This window comes from Homalodisca vitripennis, chromosome 5 (genome assembly GCF_021130785.1).
Source record: "Homalodisca vitripennis isolate AUS2020 chromosome 5, UT_GWSS_2.1, whole genome shotgun sequence".
Taxonomy (NCBI): Eukaryota; Metazoa; Arthropoda; class Insecta; order Hemiptera; family Cicadellidae; genus Homalodisca; species Homalodisca vitripennis.
Window position 1 is genome coordinate 41,817,486 of NC_060211.1, and position 24,827 is coordinate 41,842,312.

The window sequence follows — 24,827 nt, forward strand, 5'->3', positions numbered from 1 at the left end:
AAAACAATTAAAAGTTTTATTTTTTTAATAACAAGATTATTGTAAAAATTGCACATAGACTGTTCATAAGAAAAACTAAAATTTTGATTTTCAAATAATTGGTACCAGCAATAATTTTAGTAAGGTGAAACTGCTTTAGATTGACAGTTATTGAAAACAATTTCTTAGAGTGATTTTGGAGAAGCATCTTAAGTTTAAGCTGACGCCAAAGAAGGTTATGAAAAATGTCGCTCTGGATTCTTTTGCAGCCTACTATGAGATTATCCATTCGTACTTTTTTAAGGCCGTACAAAATTATAATAAAAATATAATAATATATAATAAAACATTCTATTTAATAAGAGCAGATAGCTGTAATATAGAACTATCTTTAGAGAAAGCAATGCCTTAATACTAACTCATTTAGAATGGAGTAATTTTTAATGGATGGTGATCGTGATTTTAGATGCATATTATGGATGGAGAAGTTCTGGAGCAGTTTATGCTTTTGGTAAAGGATCAAGGAAGCTTTTTTGATAAGGAAATCTTATAATGTGAGGATTCTGACTCAACAGTGGTTTTTATCAAAGAGAATGGAAACATTTAGCTGTATGAAAATTATTAGTTATTATTTTCATAAAGTAAGCGCGAATATTTTCATTTATTATATTCAATTAGCGCTACAATTCAGTGTACGCTGTTTTATGTAAAACAATTTTAGTTTGAATTTAGGAAGAAGTATAGACACTGACAAAATTAGGTGGTGCAATATTAACGCATGTAAGAAATTAATGTAATCTAAGAATTTCAAATACATAAAAATAGTTTCAAATACTAACGTAAGCATTTAAATTTTAAAATTAAAAATTTTTAAATGATCAGTATTTAAGTTTGAATTGAAATAACGGTTTAGATAAATTTTATATAACTTTGTGTGAAGTACTCGACAAAAAACCAATTCGTTTAAAAATTGAATTGCGATAGTAATGGTAATTGCTATCAGATATCATCCAATAAGGGAGCTGTGTTTAGAAAGAGTCGTTCTCTGATTTAGTTCCCTCCCACGGGTCGCTCCGAGCAGAACTCAGTAGATGCACTCCGCAATACCGAGATGGTTCACGTGTTAATACTGGTGGTGTTGGTGGCGGCAGTTGGTGCAACCAGGGAAATAGAATTCAAGAAGTGTAAATCAACTTCGGGCAAACATTCAGGTAACAAATGAGCATTTATTTGTTATATATAAGCATGTTAATTTGGCTAGAAGGAAGTTATATATTTCCACGAAGAGATTTAACTACCTAATGCAGAATGTGATCGTATTATTGTACGTCTGTATAAAGGTATAAAATACTTATTTACTTAATATATAATTACTAACTCGGTTAATCTTTATCTTTTGGTTACAGTTACATAAGAGAAAACTAATATAGTACACAATAGAAATACTTCTGTATGTGTACAAATTTACAGCAATGCGTCCCTTTCTTACATTTCATCTCAACAATAAGCAAATAACAAGATAATAATGTAGAAAATAAAATCATTAAATAAATTGTCCGTATTTTATGCCTGTACATATAAGAAGAAGCAATAGGTTGCATTTTGTTGGATTTAGTATATCAGCAATGAAATATTACATAATATTTCAATTAAAAAGAAACTTGGTCAATTATTAGTGTTGGTATAAAAATCAATTATGATTAGCCAATTGATAGCCAGTTGTATATTATTTTAATACTTACATTTTACCACGTACAAAAAAATATATAAGAAACAAATACATTCTCAAACAAATGAAACAAAATGTATACAGAAAATAAAATCATATCAGTATATTTTAATTATGTTTTATACTTGTACCTAAAATATGCAATAGGCTGCTTTTTTTTGGTTTTATTTATCAATAACTCAATTTATAAAATAACCTCGGTAAATTATTAACCCTTACATTAAAAATAATCAATGATTTAAAGTTGTAAATTATTATAACATATTTATAAGAAATAGTATTTCACATTTAGCTGGCTTTGCCAATTCTTAATCGAATCTGCTCTGATATTTTACTAGGTCTAAAACTCACCGTGTACTCTTCATATTCTACGAACATAACTAAAAGAATAAACTTTTCAATAATAATCTTTTTATGGTAGCTTTCAGTGCACCTGTTTAATAATTGCGATAATATGTTACAATATAGTTAATTTATGATAAATCAATACCCTACACAATAGTCTATACAAGGCATTTTTAATTTTGTTGGAGAAGCATTACTCACCAGAAATTATATAACGTCTAAAAATTTGAAAGAAAATAATAATTAAAGTATAACTGACATGTTACGTAAATATATAGCCTAACTTTAAGTTTGTAAACGCAACAAAAGTTGGTAATATGAGTTTCCTAATAGGCAACAAGTCTTTGTTTTAGTTTATAATTTTACCTAAGATCCACAAGATTTAGACATGGAAGGTAAAATCTAAGGTATCCATCACTGTTTTACAAAACTCTAAAAATATAAAATTGTATCGAATTCCTTTTCTTAAGTAAGCTAGCAGCGTTGTTTGCAGCATGAGGAAGTGCCTAAAAGGCAGAATGTTGCGTTGTATTTATTAATATTAGAAATTAACTTCCGTACTTTACTTTTAGATTTTTAGGAGACATTTTTGGATTATTAGTTGTGAGGATAGTCCTAAATAACGAAAAAAAATGCTTTTAAACAAGTTCTTTTTTATTACTTCTTTTTTATGTGATCTCAAATAATTTGCCCAAAATTTACCGTGGTGATACTTTTCATTTTTAGATGACGTGATTATCTTCCATCCCACGATTATGCTTAAACGGACTGAAAATCAACCGGAATACCAGCAGGAATATTATGTGTGTCACAATTTTGAAAATTGTGACACACAATTCAAAATTGTCCAACATTGTTTAGAAAGTTTTGAACTTTTAGGAGGCATTAATTGAATAGTTATTACATGATTTTGTTAAATAAACTAAATATATGGCTTTTTGACTTTAACTTGTTAAAATATGTGACATGATAAATATATTAAAATATCTAATACCTCTAATTTTAAAATATTGCTTTAATATAAATGGAGTCTTTAGAATTGTTTCTTATTTATGACACAATTTTATGAAACGAATGAAAATGTTAATTAGCTATCCCATAGGTTCATTTCAGAACCACATTATAAATTTTAAATATGTCAAGAACGTTTTGGCTGAGCATTAGAAAGGCCTTTCACTCTAGGAAAAATTTAATTTCTGTATAACTATCTGCCCGTACGATATATCGAGAACAAACTGACCTATAGACTAGAAATTTTGTATTTAACTCTAATTCTGTATGAGGCACATCAAGTTCGATGATGGTGCACGTCGGTCCTTGTGATTTGGCTGACCGTTAGCGAAAATGTTTGCATTGGTCTTAAATGATTAGCCTACATGATATCGTCCAGAAAATAATAGATGTGTAGTAAGAGTGATTAAATTTCCATGAATTTAAAAAAGTAATTTATGGTAGATTTTTTGATAAAACTTTCGTTATACTATATTGGATCCTTCGATACACACAATATAATGGTTAGTTGGCTGAGCTTTAGCGAAGCCTATCACTCGAGAGGCTGAAAAAATTTATTTCCGTTAGTCTGTCTGTATATTTGTCTGTTAGCACATCTTGAAAACTAAATGACTTATAGACTTGTGCATGAAGCTTCGTTTTTATCAAAGGATCACTGAGATCGTCAATTGAGCAATGTTACTCCGTGGAATTTGGCTGAGCGTTAGCAAAGCCCCTATTACTCAAGGTGATATCTTAACACTAAATTGAGGTATAAACTTAAGACAAAATTCCTATTCCGTCTGTATGGGCTATCTGAGCTTGTGTGTCTGTTTTATGCTAGATATGGAGAACGAATAGGGCTAGAGACTCGAAATTTTTCATGTAGTTTAATTTTTCATAGGAAACACCATGTTTGACGGTGGGCATGTCCCTCTATGGGATCTTACATATGCGTTCTAACCAAACGAAAGATATTTAGAGAAAAATTTAATTCTAGATGTTAAAGTTGGTTTCAAACTTCAGCGAAGCACTGTACGCGACATGTGGCACTGGGTCATAGTCTTACGTATTTTTAAAATCTAACATCGTCTGTTTGCCACACTATTACGCGTAGCTGACTAAAAGTCAAATACGTTACAATAAACTTAACATTATCTACCTATAGTACCTTCACAATTTGGAGTTTCCTGTACTATGTAGGTCTCTAGGTATTTGACATTTTTAGTGGGCATAATAATAATAATAAAAATTATTATTTATTACATGCTTATTTTCACAAATATTCTTATTTATAATATCTTAAGAGAGTACCAATTATCGAATGATTATAAATTTTGTGATAAACAATTTAAGACAAATTTGCTATATGTGCTTATGGGATGTCCTTAGTTTCAAGTACAATTTTTGTTTGCCTTTTGTTATATTTTACTATTTAAATTACATGTATTCTCAGTTGCCAAGGCAAAACAACTTTTTGCCCCAATTCATTAATGGTTATATTAATAACATTATCATTATTTATTAAAACTCTAATTATTTTTAGAAGCGTTTTCCTCTGATCATTAAATACTTAACATATTTACATCAGTTAGTTGATTCAATATTAGTTTAGTTTAATTTAATTAATTGGTATTATCATACAAAGTAAGTTAATATTTTCAAATGGTTCTGTATGTTTACAGAAAACTTGACCTGCAAAGTCAAATCAGTGGAGATTAACGGATGTTTAAGTCCAACTCCATGGGTCGGTGAGTAATTAACGGTTAGGCTGTTATCTGTGGTAACCTCAAACCTTATTATAACACTAAGTAGACTCTCCAATTATTAATGACTGTGAGTACATGTAGTAGTTAAGTTTATCAGTTTATGTAAATGAATAGAATAAATCGTAAATTTGTCTGTTTCAATTTTGAGTAGTTATTTTTACAAGTTGTATTATAAATTGTAATTATATCATTGAATATGAGAGATGTGCAACCAAAAGTGATTTTTAAATTGACTCATATTTATAACAGCCTTTTATTACGGAAATCGCTTATAGTTCTTTAACACGAGTTTCAAAAGTAAAAAATTGTGCCTGTTTAAAGAAATTTTGTAGTTGTATGTCTAGGATAAATTCTAAGACTTTTACCATAGTGAGTACAATAAAACTTGGACTGCAGTTTTCACAGTCACATCTACTGTAGAAACTGTCTTATGAATATAACCTCGTATCCAGGCAGTAACCGAAATTAATAAATTCCTTAAATAAATAATTTAAATTTTAACATATTTGGCAAGATATTAGTCTTTAAATAGCAACATTTACACCAAACACGTTTAGAGAGATACTAATTTTTAGGGTAGTTATACACTTTTTCAACTCTTAATTCATCAAAAATAAAGCTAGTGCTACTTAAATCCGGGTCAGATAAATTTTCTTCACATGACTTTGAAAATCACTATTTCTAGTCCTTATACGATGCTGTATAGTTTTTACTATAGCTAATTTCATCAACACTCTTATAAAAATACTAATTAAATCACCTGATGTTACAAGGAACTTGTATGGACTTACTGTTTACATTTACAAAATCATTGACAATCTTCCAAGCTTAAAATGTTTTTAATTTATTTAAAGAACATTTTACTATTTTATTATTGTATTTGCGCTTTGATGCTTTAATATCTAATCTATATTTTCATTAATTCAGCATGTTTACTTTTAATATTATTTCAATTAATAGTTGTCCATACAAAAGAAATACAAAGTACTACTTTATTTTTCATTACACGGAAATCAGTCCTATACAAGGGAGACTTAAAATTCAAGTATACAATATTTTTGGTTTTATTCTAAGGAATAACCAAGTTAACAGTCCACAGCAGAACTAAAGACAATTTTCAAACTTATCTTTTAAACCAATATTTAAAACTAAAGATTCTATCAGCTTATTTGATAAAATGCTAAACCACCAAAATGCTATCAAAGTGTGAGAGTTATCTTGTTTATGGTTCCTACTAGACCAATGCTCAAGATTGTATTATAATTTATCTTTGGGATCCATCCAAAAATACTGCTTTAAAAAATTATATATTTGTGATCAGACACGGGAGTATGCAAAACACATGTTCTCCAACAATCAGGTTGAAGGGAGGTTACAGTATGTCAATGCATGACGCCAATATTACAATATAGCTGGGCCTTGCAAACCAAAACTTTCTATCAGATTATGAAGTTGCTTATTTTTGTCACCTGAATTTAAAAGAATTATTTTAATGTCTCCTGTTAAGATATGAGAATATTTTAAAATGAAATCTATGCTGTTTTTCGATAAATGTCTTAAAATTATCATATTATAAGTAGTTAGGACAACCGCTGACAACTCAAAAACTATATCCTCACCAAAAGCCACAATACTCACACACTTTGTATTCTCAGTATATCCCTTGACAAGTATCATAGACCCCACTATGAATTCTGCTCGACGGATAAATGTGAGAGGAATTTATAAAGCCTGAGTGAGAGACATGTAAAGCTTCAGTACTGGCTTAGTAGGTGTTCAACAATACATAGTACATTTAAGTTATATTCACCAAATCCCTAGCAGTTTCCAGTTTTGTAGTAAAACACTGCCAATTCCAGTGAAACAATTTTGATTAAGGGCTATCCCGTATATAAGGTCTATAATACAAGTTTAATGTTTTTACTAGTATCCTGTTGGTAAACCATATTTTCCTGCTTGCCTGTCGGAAAGGATGGCAATGTTTTGGTTTCACAGCTGATTAGAGATTTAACTGTCAATTATTATCTACAGATATGATTGAGAGTCCAAACATGCTTGCTCTAATCGTCATTGGCCATTATACACATTAGTTTTGGTATACATACATAATAAGGCATACATAATAAGATACATCATACATTGCACTCGTCTCTCTGTGACACATAATGCCTGTAATGCTTTTTGTAGAATGTATATGTACCCTAAAACCCTATGTCAATACCGCAGTGTAGCGAGTACAGGGATTATCGCAAGGAATAAAGGAACATCGCTGCTTGGATGGGTGAACGCTGAGCGATCCTGTTCTTGCAAGCAGCTCGGCTACCCGGCCATTGGTGGTGGTTCGGAAGTCACCTTTAAGCTGTTGGTCCCCAGGTTAAGTGTTAAGTGGACTTATTGGCCCTAACTTTGCCTTGTAAAATAGGGAATTATTTGACTTTTGACTTTGACACTAGTAACCTGATGTATCAAACTTATTTTTACAGAAGAGGATGGCAACATTGTCGAATATAGGAAGGGTAGCGAGAAGAATCCGTGCAGGATCGAGTGGGACTCAGTGCTTCGATTCAAAATAGCGTTTCAACCAGGTAAACATTAAAACATTATGTTAACTATGGTTTCTAATGAAAACTTATATCACACAGACTATAAGGTAAAGTAGAACCTCTTTAATCCGGTTTTGGACTTGACGTTTGCCGGATTAAAAATTCCGGACTATGGAGGTTATTTAGAAAAAAAAAAACAGGAGTCACATAAAAAATAACACAATTTGTACAAAAAACTTGTACCATGTATATTTATTATTTTAACATGGGTTATTTAAACAGTATAAATAAATATATAAGTACACGAGAAATATTAAAATGCACTTTGTAAGTACAGTACATGATGAAATAAATATTTTGAATATAGTTTGAAATTTACTGCACAGAGCGTGACGCTTTGTAGCTCTTGAGTGTTTGCGGTAGCGCACTTTACAATGTCACGTTAAGGTAATTCTATAATTTTTGTCTACTGCCGTTGATACCGGTTTATAGAGAATTCCAGATTAAGGAGGTTTTACTGTATGTTGCTGAATGATTTCCATTGCCCTCTAAACCAAACCGATTGTCTTACAGGGTTCGCCGCCAACTTCCTCCGATCTCAGTTTGTTATACCGGACCTGACCAACTGCTCCACCCCTATCACAGAGCTGCACTCTACCCTCTGTTCACTCTCGGGTCCGCCGAGGTCTGGTTGTCTCCACACCAAGTGTCCTCTAGAGCCGGGACGTGAACAGTGGTTTGACGTCAACCAGCGGATACCCATCCACTTCCTCAGCCGCCCCTTCAATTCCAGGGTACGTCTCGGTTGGTCTGACATTCTTTTATAGTTACAAAACTCTTATAAAATGAAGTTATAAACAGTATAACTGCGTCTGTTGCATCAGTTTCTTTGGAACTAATGAAATAACGCGAGGTAAAAATATCCAAAGCGTATGCTACAATCCTTATACCAATCTCTAACTTGTAATTCTCTAATTATATATTATTAATTACATAGCATACAGTATTACTAACATAATAATGGCTACAGTGTTTAATTTCGTTAGTATTTATATTTTGTGAGTAGTAGAGGTCTAATTTCAAAAGGGTCAAAACGTTCGAGTTAAGGTGTAATTATTGTATTATTTTTAATAAAATTCAAATTTTCATTCAATTACATTAAATGACTTCATCAAAAAATTTAAGCTGCAAACTTCATATAGAGCAAAAATATGTATTCAGCAAAACGTTACTGTGATACATTCTTACCTGTTACAACTTACCTGTTACATCGATTTCCAACTTCTACAATCAATAATCCACCTACATCAGATTCTTCGAGAGCTGCATACAACGATATATATTTTGGCACCATAGAATCATTGGTATTGCAGCATTAGCAGTAAATTCAAGGTTAGCTCCTCAAGCCCCTACTATATTAATAGAACAATGGCCCTTTCTACTTCTATTATACAACTCCTTGTCACGGGTTATAGAACAAACAATAGGGATAAGGTAACTTACAACACAGAAAATTCGTACCTTGTAAAAAAATTACAATTTGTTTTTTTACATAATCCATTAAAAGCCACATTATGAATAATTTTACGTTACTGGCTCTGGAACCCTTAGCAGATTACCAGTTTCCTCTTGGAAACAGCTATCAACAAGAAACGCAAAGGAATAATATCGTTTTCCACGCAGTACACGATGGAATGTCCTGGGGTTAGATTCTCCTCCCTCGGTGTAAGGTCTCAGTGCTCGTAATTAAATAATTTACACAGATTTATTTTTTTATTATGAATTTAAAATACTTTTCAGTTTTTTAAATCAATGGATTGCAATTGTGAAAATAGTATTGCTGTTAGCGAGAAAGTTATCGGTCTACGGTGTAATCCAAATAATCCAGATTTTCTATATTAAAGCACTACACTAGCCATCAAAATATTTAATTTGGTTAAGATGCTTCAGCGGAAAGTATGCTAATGGACCAGAACGAAACTGAAAGAGTCAAAACAATATAATATACATAGTTTTCTAATAGTAAAACTACTAATTTTTGTTTCAGAAAATATACGAGTTGAGGTGGACTCTATGGAACAAGAAGAACAAAGAACAAAAATGTTGCTTTACCATCCCTGTCCAGTATTAGACACCTTCGCTTGCGTTGATGGGGCAAAGCGAACATTGCAGTAGTGTTATATGGAACAATAAGGCAGAGAGACTTATGAGATGCGAATAAATACGCCTACGTTAAACCCATGTTGAATATATGTAGTATATTTTAATAACAGTGTTCATAATTCTGAACAATTTACCATTTTTTCTGTTGTCACAAAGTACACAAAGTAACAGCCACATTGTAAATCAATTTTGCTCATTTATGCGTAGTTAAATTTTGAAACTCACGCAAAGAGACTTATGAGATGCGAATAAATACGCCTACGTTAAACCCATGTTGAATATATTATATAGTATATTTTAATAATCGTGTTCATAACTCTGAACAATTTACCATGTTTTTTGTTGTCACAAAGTACACAGTACACAAAGTAACAGCCACATTGTAAATCAATTATGCTCATTTATGCGTAGTTAAATGTTGAAACTCACCTTATCTCTAGTCGTTATAGCTGTGATTGGTTTCACCAAAGGTCGACCTTTCTGTTCAAGATTTGCTACAACAAAATAGCTTTATCTAATTCAATCACAGTGAGTTCAAATACAAGTTCAAATTTTATCGAAAAAATAACTTAAATGATAATTACTGTTGATAAGTATTTGAATAACGAAAGCTGGAAAATTCCACGCTATCTTGAATTTCAGAAATAATACTGAAGGCACTTTAGTTCTAACAATAATGATTAATATAATATCTTATAGCTCTGTTATTTAGCATATGATGTATTATACTTAACAGTTTAGTTGGTATCTTGTAAGTAAACAATAAGTGTATTATCTTTTTACACCTGTGATTGTGATATTTAACTCCAGGATAGGAGACAATAAGCATTATTCTAGATATTAAAGCACTTATTAAAATACAAGGTAGAAGTATGCTACAGTAACAGGTTTCGCAAAGGTTACACACAAATATTCAAATCAGATAATCAAATATAATCAATAATATATAAATAAATAAATAAATAAATAATAAATAATAAATAAATAATAAAATAAATAATAAATATAATCAAATATAATCACAAATAATCAAATTTAAAATTTATTTCATTCTCGAGTATCATGCGGAGAGATAGATAGAAAGACATACAATAATTAAGAGTTGTCACGGAAATGACACATCATAGAACCCATTCTTGCTGAAATTTTAAGTTTAATGCAAAATATAAAGTCTACTTGTGAAATTTTTCTATACATACGAGTATATTGCCAAATGGTACATTCAGATTTTTGTTTGAGTTTCGTATCAGTGTTTTATATAATAAAGGTCCAAACACCAAGTAGCTATAAAATGATGTTTTAAGTATTGGGATAGTTAGGCTACATGTGTTAATATGTTTGAATCTCTTGTGGGTGTACTGTGTTTGTTTACAATTGTATATATTTCTGCTGCTCTTGTTGTCACCATGGTTACCCATATGACTAAGAAAATATTCGCTAACGAAATCCCTCGAAATGAGTGACATGCTCCATCATCGAACAATGTTTCTCATATGAACTTCATACATTTACTATCTTTTAACTGAAAATAGTTGTGGCTAACACATACAGTAAGAAGTTCTATTACACAGTAACTAAAAAGAATATATTTATAATTATAAAAAAGAAAACATTGAAAAATCTAAATTAGTTGAACATGCAGTAAATCATCATATAAATTTTGAATCGTCAAGTGTAAAAGAATCTTCCTGGACTAAAATAAATAAAATTGAAAGTGCGTGTATGACAGTTTTAAAAGATAATTGTATTTCCCAACCTTCCGTAAATTTCAGTGATATTTTTTTTACCATTAGTGAAAAAAGAAATCCATTCCAAAATTATGAATTGCAAACCATATTTTTCTACACAGTTCTTTTATAATTTATTAGTTTTTGGTCTTTACAGTTAGTTTTAAATTTTATTCTATTTTATCATATGTTTATTCGATTTTACACATATGTTTTTTCTGTAAACAATATCAAACTGATGATGCCTTAACCGGTGAAAGCGCTTTTTAAATAAATTTAATGTGGAAGTATAAAAATGTCTTTTCCGTTTGATTTTTTCGTCTTGATATTTGTGACACATGCTCAACTTTATATTTTTATAATGTATTAGCAGTTACGCACGGTTTCGCAATGTCATTGTGCTCTTGTGGTTGGAGTGCTTTATATTTCCGACGTTAATGTTGGTTTGCCTTGTTGATACAATAAAATAATATGTCATAAAATGTATATTTTTGGCCATTTAAATTTGATCGATCCAACATTTTTTGCACATACAATGGTCTGAGAAACCTTCTATGATGAGGTTTATAACAGTCTTTAAAGTTATAGTGAAAGTTTGATCTCTGAATTGCAGTATTCACCAACCACTGCATAAATAATATTTGCTAAAACGTACAATCAAAAGTAAATTTTTACTGCTTTTTTATCTGGATACTTTCTTATTCTGTGGTCAACATCAGTGCAGAAAAGGTTGAAATAAGAAGTTTTGCTTGTATCAAGCTTACTCTATGCTTTCCCACTATAAATCTAAACACATAGGAAATAGTGGCTAAAGTAATAAAACATTTGGTTATGCTGTAATAGAAGAATGTTTATACAGAACAGTTAATTACATTTAACAAACTCTTTCAAGTATAGTAATATTTGTTTACTCTAAAGCCACTTTAAAGACGAAAATGTGAGTTCTCGATAGTTTAGAGCTCCATTTGTGAACAGGAGACCTAGGAATTTCCATGTAAAAGTTCAGTAAAATCGGTCCATTAGTTTTGAAGATTGGTTTTTGTGATGGAGTACACACACACATACTTATAAAATAGTATAGATGATGGCAAAAACAAGAAATATCTTGTGGGAAAGAATCATGTCAATCAATCTTTTGAAGACCACTTGTTCTGGAAGACGTATTTACATCTCTAGAATGATTTAGGGTGGGTTATATCTTAAACATAAAACAGGCAGTACTTGTTTAATTCAATACTGTACTGCTGAATTGATTTATTAATTCTAATCAATGAATTATGCGAACTAAAACAAAACCATCCAAATATTTCAAAATTATGCTATAAATTTATCAAAATGCAATTTGAGTATTCAGAATAAACTGGGCACTCAGGTAAGTCCTTTCAATAAAATCATCCTCATTAAATTGTAATTTAACAAAAAGAATCACTTTATGATTGTTGTTTTGGAAAAAGGGTGTTCGTTACAATGCGCACAAAAATATTTTTCACAGGTTATTTTTGTCTAATATCACGCGTGAAATTACTTAAAAAACTGCTTTTAACCTATTCTAAACGTTAAGTTATTGAAAGCTTTTAAAAATGCTGACCTAAAGTTATAATTTGTTTACAGACATGTGCAGTCAAAAGACTGCCTAATCTGCCTGTGCTGTCATCGATGCCTAGTATGTAATTATATCACCAATCTAGTTACAACTCCACTTTACTAATATTTAAAATTCAACAGATATTTAAAAAAATACAAACTGCATTATTATATAAACAATCGAATAATCCAATTGATTTAGTTACTTAGCAACGTTTTTGTCCTCCACTTCAAGTATTCCACCACTTTGTGGTAAGTAGACTAATTGACCCATATATACCCAGAATCCGAAGAAGATATGTAGTTTCTCTATCATACTGTTGTCCTAGCAGGGTGTTGATACTGATCCCTTTAGCTTATACAGGTTACAGTGAGAATGTACTAGAACATTTATAGTAAGAATTTACTAGCACATATAACCCATATATACCCAGAATCCGAAGAAGATATGTAGTTTCTCTATCATACTGTTGTCCTAGCAGGGTTTTGATACTGATCCCTTTAGCTTATACAGGTTACAGTGAGAATGTACTAGAACATTTAAAGTGAGAATTTACTAGCACATATAACCCATATATACCCAGAATCCGAAGAAGATATGTAGTTTCTCTATCATACTGTTGTCCTAGCAGAGGGTTGATACTGATCCTTTAGCTTATACAGGTTACAGTGAGAATGTACTAGAACATTTCATAGTAAGAATTTACTAGCACATATAACCCATAATTACCCAGAATCCGAAGAAGATATGTAGTTTCTCTATCATATTGTTGTCCTAGCAGGGGTTGATATGATCACTTTAGCTTATACAGGTTACAGTGAGAATGTACTAGAACATTTAAAGTGAGAATTTACTAGCACATACAGTATAACCCATAATTACCCAGAAGGAAGAAGATATGTAGTTTCTCTATCATACTGTTGTCCAGCCGAGGGTTCATTCTTATCCCCTGGGCGTATGGAGGTTACGAAAAACTGTAAAATTAGGCTACACTAATGTAAAAACATTATTACATTGACAATTAACTTATCTCAAATATGTGCGCTAATAAAAGATTATGGGCTATGACTTAAAAAATTCTAATCATTGGTATTTAATGTTTTTTTTTTATTTTCCATTTATAACAGTTCTATTGAAAAACAAAATCATGTCTTTACAATACTACGCAACACTAAATAGATAATAGGATGGTATAAACAACAAAAATATACAAATTACAATGAAAAACGATAAGGCAACTACATACACTTAATCAAGGTTTAACAATAAATTTTAAAAAGTATCAAATAAACAAACTCAATATTAATACATTCAACATTGAAAAATGTAATAACTGATTTTAGTATACCAAAGTTAACGACAAACGTAACAATAAAAAACAAATGTAAATATTGAAAAACTTACGAACTACTTATAAGTTACTATCAGTTATTGGATTAATATTCATATCGCCTAATAGGTGCGTCGACATCAAATGCGGCATTAGGACAAAGAGAAGTAAAAACCTGCTGTAGAGGAAACTAATAATACTAATTTTATTTGCCTGCAAAGATTACGAAGTCTCTTACATACCTTTTGTAACAAATTATTGTTGTCTATTTAACATTTTCGAATGCTCAGATTATAAAATCCAAAACTAGTCTAATGTTTGATTTCGTGTAGTTATATAATAACTTTGCCTACTACTTTCCTCTTAAGCTACATAAAATGTAAGTCTTAAAACCAAAAAGGCGGATTGTATTTATAGTATTTTCTTCAATAACATTCTTCAGTTACCTCAGGGAATTTTTAGAGATTTATCACAGTTTATATAAACGTACTCAATGATAGACCCATTAGATTCCGTGGAATTAGGGGCATATTCTTATCACAGGAGAGAACATACATTTCTATCTATGTTGTATGTTGTGATTGGCGATCTTCAATGACCATATGTCCTCTCTGGGATGTTTCAGAGATATATTTTAGTTTACTTAAACAATACAATAAAAAATCTTTGTGAATCCAAAGACTTAATGGCCCAGCTGATGAATTCGGATTAATAGCGGTTATTTGCATTACTTAATTACCATCACTGGTTCTCAGGAATTAATCATAATTATTCATGTATAAACACAATGAAAAGTATTTTTAATTTTGAAGACGAAATTACCTAGTAAATCAGTTGGGATAACTGTCAGTGATTTTTATTCCTCATTTACCATAACTTCAGGAATGCTCAGATGTAATCATAATTATTCATGTAAGCAACACAATTAAAAGTCTTTTCGATTACAAAGACATATTTGCCATGTAAATCAGTTGGAATAACTTGCAGTGGTACCATCATTTCAGTTAATGTTCTAGAGGTTAATCATATTTTGTGTCACGACGAAAAGGCTTTTAATGCAAGCCCTGTTTGGCATATTCCACAATACGGGTTTAGTTGCAGTGATTAGAATGCTTTAAAGGCCAACACTGACCTCAGGGATTCTTGAAATATTAGTCAGTTTTATGTAAGCTTAATCGAAGGGAAATATTTTGGATTCCGTAAAATATAGGCTTTCTCCACAAAAATGGATGGTTTGCTACCGAAAAAGGATGTGAAGATTTATTATAATAAATATGAATAATTTCAAATAATCATACATTTCTTAACGTTAAATTGAATTATTTCTCCTGATAATTGTTCCTATAGCATACACTACACAGTATGCATAAACAGAATTTCTTATTGAAAATAATAGCTACATGACAATGTTGCATATAAGGACATCTTTGAAAGTCTAGTTTATGACAAGTGTACATGTATTACGTTTCTGATGGAGTTACATCAGGCATGATTAGTAGGAGAAGATACCTGCAAATATTTAAGTATAAAAACTATAAAGTTTTTTGCACTGAAGTAATATAGATAATTTTTATTCTAAATCTCTTACAATAATGGATGAGAGTTACGTGTATTTTATCTTGAAAGTGAAGCAACAGTAGTCCTTCTTGTTGGATTTGTTCCAAAGTTTCCACTGGATGTTATAGGTCCCCTGCAAAAGCATGTAGGTAAATTAATAGTATTCAAAATAAATCACTTTAACACAGATTGAAATTATTATACATGAGTACATTCCACGTTCAGTATATTATACATATATATATATATATATATATATATATATATATATATATATATATATATATATATATATATATATGTATATATACATTTACTATATATGTGTGATAAAATCATCAAACAGACTATATAATGTATATGCTTATATTACTGGGTAATTTCAAACTATTTTGACTGTGAAAGCATGATATTGACTGCAATATATATATATATATATATATATATATACATATGTATATGTATATCGTACATAATGATACTACAATTGTGTGGTGACAGCTTAATAACAGGCTGTAGTTTCTTTTCAAAATGTGTACATTTAAAATATTGAAACTATGAAGTACAAATCCTTTGTTTGATTTTTTTGTGACGATGGAAGGATAGTTAAGGAAACAGATTTTTTCCGGACATTAGCCATCGTTCACTGAAGAAAAAATAAGACGAAACAGAAAGTTTAGAAATTTGCAAACTGATCTCTTTTTCAGGCGAATAACTAACCTAACACAATTAGAATGTGGGTTAAAATAAACAAATCATACCAGAGCGTTGCTCGAATAAGTCAGGATTCACAACCGCCATGTTGTGTGTCAACTTCATTACAGAAACATGCAGTTAATAAAAACCAAACCCAACACTAATTAATTATTATAACTGAACTAAAGAATACAAGTCACAACTGGTCTGCATTCGCAGATCAACCACCTACGACTTGCAAATCTCGAAATGTGGTGTTACTAATTGGTGTTACCACCGAACGATGGTAATACAAAAGTACGGATAAATCTGGTTTCCCTAATGAAGTAAGAAGTTTTAATTTTACTTAATAACCCATACACGTACTGAAAAAAACTAAAAATTGTTTGGTTACGTATTAATGACGTCTTTGAAAGTAGGCACCTTCCATAATTCTATTACTTAAAATAAGAGCGAAAAACTGCATGAGGTCTAACATTGATCTAATTGGCAGGAAGTCATACATTTTACTCAAGACTTTTTACTTCCACCGGCTCTTAACTCGATTCTATGGTTAAATTTAGTTAGGTACCAAACAAGGTAGGAGTACGCCATTCAACTTGCCTTCAGGCTTCAATGGGGTTGCATGGAAAATTGCAAGTTTATGCATTTCATTCTCGAGACGTCCTGTGGACAGGTAGCCAAATAGGCGATAGAGTGGCTTGTTCCTAGCTTATTTTATGAAGTCTAAATTAATCGAAAGTATCATATTAGTTTAACACATTGACAGCGGCACATACCTTAGGGGCGGGAATAATGAGGGGATTCAATGTCACTCATTATAGAGATAAAGGGAATGCGTGAATTAAATATATTATAGCTAGATTGTACGTGTTGCTGTTCGATTATTTAAGAGTAAACACTCGTTTATAGAAAGTAAAACCTGTATTTTAACTTTTTGGAATCTTTACTAACAAATTTACGCTTGAACAACACAATATTATGTTTTTCTGAATCCGGAGAGGGGAAGAGTTTGATAAAAATACTAATCAGGAGAAAAACATTGTAGGAGATTTCACCTCCTATATCGAGCTTTAATAACTGACATAAAGTGGTTCGTGCCCTTAATCTTTTTTGAGCGATTCTTACCCAGATTGTATTTCGTTTTCCGAAACTCACCCTGATGGCTGTGTCGGGGTTGATCTTGAGGTAATCGGTGACCTCCTGAGTGTCCTGGACGGTCAGAGGACAGCCTCCGCCACGACAGCTATCTCGGATGTACTCCTGGAAGAGGCAAGGGTCAGAGTTGTGGGAGGCGGGGGCGCAGTCGGTATCACTACCCTTGCGGGGACACCTGCTGGGCTGGCGGACCACGGAGTTGGAGCACTCGGCGGAGTCCTGAGGGTACTCCATCACAGAGAACTGGCTGAACAGTTTGTCCGAAGTGAAACCTAAATCATCACATTATGATTCGCAGATGAAATATGGTTTCGTTAACACCAGTACTAACATAGATATTTTGAAATAATTCTTTTTGAAACAAGCTTTGGGGTTTGCGTAACTCCTCAGGAATACAAAAGGAGTTATTTTATCTAAATACTTTTATACGCCTTGAGGTTGATACTCCAATATACGCAGAATAAAATTGAATATCATGTTGATTCTTGCTGGATGTTTTAAATTTTCCAACAACTTTAGAATTTTTAAACTTTTATCAACATTCTCATGGTCACGTTTTGATGAGAGAAAAGCTACCAGGAGTTACTGAAAGGGTTGTATTGAGACATTAATAAATTATTAATTTCAGTCCAGTCACATATTCCTCTAAGAGGAATTGATTGACCCATATTCCTTAATAACTTTTAAAGCTAATGCATTTTAAAAACATCAATTTTGGAAGCTAAACATTATGGTCTGGTAGATAAAAGTTATTATCTGGTAGCGGTAGTGAGGAAAAATGGTAGATAGAGTGAGATTAGATAAGGCTGAGTGCAGTATTTTCAAAACATCGGATGTTTCCTAGTTCCTAGTCACCTGATCAACAGTACGAGATTGCAGCTAGACTTTGTATAAGATTACGGCATGGAATATGTCAATTTGGATTATTTACTATTGTAGTTATAGACCCCAGATATGCCACACCTTGGTCATCCAGTGATAGGTGCCATCCAAGGTGCTCAATGTTTACACATCTTCCTAACTAAAAGTTTCTAATGGCAGTCCATCATTAGGGAAACTACAATGGTTAAATCTTATAATATATTATTATAAAGGAGTAAAATTTTACACAATTAAAAGCAATAAAAATGATCGGAATAAAATAAACTTAAATAATAGGATCTGAGTATAAAATAATAGTAAATACAAACCAGCCTGCAGGGTGATTGTAAAGTTGAGATGGCTATTTCTAGTCACTTCACATGGATTGTATTTCACCAAAAGACCTAAAAATATAACAAATTTATTATTCCTTCATAAAAATATGAATACACAAACAAATTTAACTAAACTTTAGTACTGAAACCTTTACTCCCAACTATCTGTTAGTCTATGAGAAAAATGACTACATTTGAACTAAAAAAATGCATTTAGTTGAACATTTATTTACCAATTAATGGTACTATTCAATGGTATTAGAGGTAACACAAAGAAAATGTTTCCCTCTGGTTATTTGAAGTTCCATCCTTTAGATTCCTGCATTTTAACAGGAATTACTGAAACCTCTACAAATTAAAAATCCAATTACCATAAAATTTCTTTCGTTATTCTGTTTACTAAGAAATAAGTTTGCTCCAAAAATTTAAAACTTCACTTTACTGGTCTTGGAAATACTAAACCAATTGTTATGGAATATCAAATTTAGTTGATTTTTGATCTTTGGGATCCATCTTACTTATCGCTAAAAGCTATTTATACTGCGGGGATTTATAAGACTGCAACCAAATACAATTATTTTCCGTAATAATTCATCTTATGTCATGGTAACGTCTTGGAGCTCTTCAATTGTATTTCGTGTTTCGCTAGAGAATATGGCCTAAATAAAATTCAGGCCAAATTGCATGACATGTTCCGGTTATGTTTCTTCTTAATGGTCACATACTAATGGTTCCACTCCGATTACAGTGCTCAGGAAATACGATGTGACAGACAGATCAAAGTCACTTCTTGGGTTCTCACAAAAAATGGCTTCTGCCTTTAATTCCATTCCTTTGACCCATGAATTTTAAAAGGATCATAGCAATAGTTAAAATCTTACAAAGTACCAACTAAAATGTTTTACTATTGTAAGGTTCAAAGATGTCATAAAAGTGTGCGTGTATGCTTATGTTACTTGATAGAGGCTCTCTAGGAAACATTCGTGCTCAGGACCATAAAACAATATATAATGTTTTGAATTACTTGGAGTTGAGTGCAACTAGCAGATTTTAAATAAATCTTTTAATATAATGTAATGTATGTTTTTAATTAAAACAATAAGTAACTTTTTTTCTTTTTTATATTGATATTTACTAACATATACGTATGATACATATATGTATAAAATTAAGTGGGTACAATACGAAAGGAATGTTAATACGAATAAAGAACGAAAGAGACTACACTTACGGTTCAAGTCAGAAATATCTTGTTGAAGGCAGCCTTTTATTTGTACTTCTTTCACTTTGCACCTTTGAATGGCTGTAAATAAAAAAATTGATGTACAAGTAATCTTTAAATCTACCTTAGTAATAAAATTTATTCATTATCTGGTTTAATAAACTTTAATCACAATACACATTCATTTACTGTTTATTTAAAAATTGACTTAACCAGCAATGTGTTATATATTTATTAAATTACCATTTTTACACTACAGAGTTATACAGAATACTTGAATTAAAATGTATGTCATATTTAAATTATTTAATTTTAATTGAATTGAACCATCTTATACATCCAGGTCCAGACAGATACACGGGGACTTATGGTCCCGTCGGCGTCAGCTTCTCTGAGAATAAGTGGTATTACTGTCGGAAAGTTTTTTGCGTCCAGGTGTTAGAGGCGCTTTAATGAAAATTAATAATGGGTATAAAAATAAAAATATCTTTCTAAAAGCGAGTACTTGTGTTATAACAATACCATTACCGTACACATTACACCAGATTCACTTTAAATAAGATAGTATTCTAATAGGAGATACAACAATTTGTTATTATAAAAGAATACTGTAACGCTATTCACTAACATTGAATTATTTATTTGTTGATTTACAATTAGTGTAGTATTACACCTAGTACAAGTACAGTATCACTTAGCTGAGAAATGTACTACCGTATTACACAGAGCTAGTAGAGACACTGTTACACTAGCGCTACAAGCGGGGTTTTTTAAAAAATCGAGGCTTGTAACCAAACGGAGGCACTATTAAATGTTTAGTTAGTGGCTGACTGTAGTGAAGCCTATACTTCAAGTGCAGTGAAAGTCCAAAAGTATATCTGCCTCTATGTTTGTCTTTCTCTCTGTAAACGTTGTACCAGCCCTACCTTTACTTAAAAATTCAGTGAAAGATTTCATCTTATAAATAAAAAACTTAATTTCGTTATTTGTCCTAATTGGGCCTAAAAGGGAAGAGCCCCGTATTAAAACCGATATTCTGCATTTTTCGAATAATTTCGCTTCATACAGAAGCGATCTCAAAAAATCTAATATAATGGGTGGAATCTTTTATCCCAAACTCTAGAGGGCGAAATTCCTGGAATGGAAGGAATGAATTAATTGACTGGCCTACATCTCTTATTATAGGGCGAATACCGGCATAGATATTGATGAATAAACATGTTTGGAGCCAAGGGAGAGCCAAGGGAGAGGAGTCTGAAGGTGGAAGGAACCGTTAACAACACGGTTGGACCTTACTTATGGATATTGTGTATGGATCCCAATTTCCGTCAAGGTCCGATTTTAACCAACTTTCACCAGAAGGAGCGAAGCTCTATGGTGAATCTCTTGAAGGGTTTCAAGGGAACTAGGAAGCTTTAAAATTTTTCACTAATCAAATATAATAATGTTGAATTGTTGAATTAAGTGATTGGCCTGAGCTTTAAAACTTCAAGCAAACTTCATTCCTGGCAAAGGCGAGGTGTAAGCTTTTTTTAATATAATAGAAAGTTCCTTCTTTGAAATTGTATAATCCAAAATACAACACATATTGTGAAATTTCTCACCAATACGTCTCAAAATATCCTTCCAATAAAAATGTTTGTAAGTTTTCGTGATTCCTTTTATTAAACTCATTACGAGTTAACCAAAATTTAATCATTATCCAATTTAATCATAGTCGTTTTAGTATTTATTATAATACATGCCATCCATATATATATAGGTCACAATTATTGTATTCTATATTATTGTAAATTATTGTATTATAGTTCACAACAACGCTTATTGTACAGTTATATTTAATATACTTTAGCTATTAAATGGCGTGAAATTTGAAAAACTGCTAACAATTTTATTCCCCACCAGATATTGCCCATGGTGTCTTTATTACTTCAATTGGGTTCACAGTAGGCTATTATAATAGCATTAATTAGCCTTTACATAAGGCCTAATATATTTGACACTATCTAGAGGTTAACTTGAAATTGACCGTAAACGATTAGTCGAAAAAGGTAAACATTAACTGGTTTAAATATACTGGAATCTAATATTCGAAAACGTGTTTTAACCTTCTTCAATTAAACCCTATATATTTAAATTATAAACTGTTTTAAGGTCCATATCTTTAATTAGTTTAATTTATAGTTTACACTGACCACTTACTTGAAACCGTTTTACATGGCTTGAAGTTAAGTAAGTTGAGGTTGTCTTGAGGGTGCCTCAATGACCCCGCTGACACTGCAATCGCCGCTGCTATCAGTAGGATGACAACACATGACGCGAGGATCAACAGTCTCTCCATTGTGCACCAGCCACTGAATTGCGCACAGGACCACAACAAGGATCCACTTTAAGCCCCCTGATGTTCCCAATTGACAACCAATGTTGGCATTCCACGCCCTCCCAGTTACTGGCCTATTTTAGGATGCCCAGTTTATTCAAGTTTTTAATATGCAATGAAGGACGGAGTTATACTGATATAGCTTTTTTCGGTATTAAAAATTAACATATCTTTTGGCATATAAAACTTAACGTGTCCTTTAAATATATTACGATTAACTGATGTAAATTATTCAATGACACCGTTTCTTAAACAGCTCATTGGAAAACTTTCCTGCACTTTCCAGTCATATCCCGTCTTTCTCCCGGTTTGCAGGGAAGTTGAGGTATTTGGAGCAAGGCCCTTCCTCCGTCTCTACGGCCGGTCCTTAAAAATAATTCGAAGAAAAGGTCCAGCTGAGGTAACCAATCGGTGAAAAACTGCAATGCACTATTGTCTTCATTAACTGGCCACGGTACTAGTGAGAAATACACGAATAACAAAAAGGACAATGACATGACTAATTGAATTGTTAATACCGACTGTTGGTCAGTTTATAGCGGCAGTAGTGGGGATGGAAGGAAACTAGTCATCAGTATTTACTCGCTGTGGCAACAGTAAAAACAGCTGGAGGTCAATGAGCTTTCATCTAATCGGGTCATTACTTCAATATTGATAGTTGTAACAAGAACAGCTTTCAATATGTGTTGCAGCCAGCTTACTTTACAGAATATTAATAATGGACTGTAACACTGGTATTTTGAAACCTTGATGGGTTGAGGCTATTTATAATTGCACCTATAATTATTCAAATTAATGTTGAAATATAGTATAAAATTAAATTGTATTTTCAGACAGTTATACATGTTGTTTACACCATAGAAAGCAGTATAGTATGAATTTTATAGACTATAAATAATTTTGTCGCTACGCAAAGAAGTAATTCCGACGTCAAAAAACTTTATCTAAAATCTTAGACTGAGTTGTTGAGAAATGGGATCTTAAAAGGATAATAAATTTAATAAAATTACATAATTTTTATACATTTTTGCTATTTGGATGTTTAATTCACATAACGTTTCAAAATATCACATTTATAAACATGTTTAATACACGATTTAAATATGTTAGAGTGTATTATAATTTAACGTATTTCAAACATAAAATAAAAAAAAAAAACACTAGCGTCTAAATTTTCAAATATTTTTTAAAGTTTTACTTAAACACTTATTTTCTCATCGGTTCTTACCCTACACGGACATCCCCTCAGATTCAGCCCTTCACAATTCGGCATTTTCTTTCTCATTCGAAACTAGGAAAACGTGCCCTACTTGGACTGCCGTTGCAGTTCTGTGCTGAGATTAGTTTACTTAAAAATAGATAAGATATGATTGGTTATCTCTAGTCAGATCAATTAGTTTAAATCTTTATCGACCTTTGCAGTACTTCTAACGGGAACATGTCCATTTATTTGAAAAGAATACGTCTAAAAGTGCAAGCCATTTAAAAATTACTTTGCGGTTACGAAATAACGTTGGAGTCATTCAACAAAGTGCCTCAGCTATTTTATAGGATACTCAACATTTTGAAGACATATTTAAAAATGCTATTGCAATTTTTTAATAAATAAAATGAAATATTCGAAAGATGGATTCTAAAATTTAGCTGCGGTGGTATATGTGAGCACATATATTATTTTATGTTGGTGTGTTCACTTATATTACACAAGTGTTTGAACTAACATTATTAAAAGTAGTTGGACATCCACATTGGCTTTAAATGTCATATATATGACTCCTTAAGAGAAGAAATATGATTAAAGAAGGATGTTTTGCGGCTTTTATTACAAAAACACTAGAGTTTGTGAATCATTTCTAATTTTTTTCTACAACTCACAAAATAAACAGTAAGCAAGTGTTAGAAGAATTGTCTGCATGTCCTTAGCTTGAATAGTATAGAAAATAGGAATTTAATTTTAAACAGAGATTGAATGTTCCACGGTCTTGAGATTTCAATTTTGTAAACTTTTCTTGTAAAAGTCTTTGAAAATTCTTATCGCAGGAAACATTTATATTTTTTTTAGATTTAGCATATACTTTTTCAACCCTACAACCAAGCTTTAAAGTTGAAATGATTTACTATATTTAAAGTAAGTTAGGAAATTCAAAATAAGCATGTCAGCTTTGTCTACCTAGCTTTTTTAAATTTAGTTCATATATAAATTTCAATAGACATGTATAGGATGGTATTTTATCTATTGCACAGACTCTCTGAGAATATTCTTAAGATTCTCTGATTTTTTAAAATTCCTGATTAGATACTCTTTATCATATCTCAAATTTGGTTAATCGCGGTGAATTTTGTGGGAGCTTTGTGTGTAATCGTGTTTTTTTTTTTTATTGTTTCTCAACTGTAATAATTGTAATCCTTTCAAAATTAATTCTATCAATATACACCCTTACTCAATTTATCCTCTTAT

At 31.4% G+C, this 24,827-nt stretch overlaps 2 protein-coding genes across 2 annotated transcripts; one reads left to right on the top strand and one right to left on the bottom strand.

Annotated features, from left to right (window-relative positions):
* The first annotated feature begins 1,013 nt into the window (after positions 1-1,013).
* On the top strand, positions 1,014-9,622 carry LOC124362079 (MD-2-related lipid-recognition protein-like). Its single transcript, XM_046816252.1, has 5 exons — positions 1,014-1,190; positions 4,729-4,794; positions 7,296-7,397; positions 7,929-8,149; positions 9,403-9,622. The coding sequence occupies exons 1-5, from the start codon at positions 1,091-1,093 to the stop codon at positions 9,484-9,486; spliced, it is 573 nt and encodes a 190-aa protein (XP_046672208.1). The 5' UTR covers positions 1,014-1,090; the 3' UTR covers positions 9,487-9,622.
* A 4,293-nt stretch (positions 9,623-13,915) lies between these two features.
* Positions 13,916-22,914, bottom strand: LOC124362080. Its single transcript, XM_046816253.1, has 5 exons — positions 22,192-22,914; positions 19,999-20,070; positions 18,762-18,836; positions 17,572-17,843; positions 13,916-15,850 (listed from the first exon to the last, which is right to left on the bottom strand). Exons 1-5 carry the CDS (start codon positions 22,328-22,330, stop codon positions 15,764-15,766), a joined length of 645 nt encoding a protein of 214 aa, XP_046672209.1. The 5' UTR covers positions 22,331-22,914; the 3' UTR covers positions 13,916-15,763.
* Between the last annotated feature and the right edge of the window lie 1,913 nt (positions 22,915-24,827).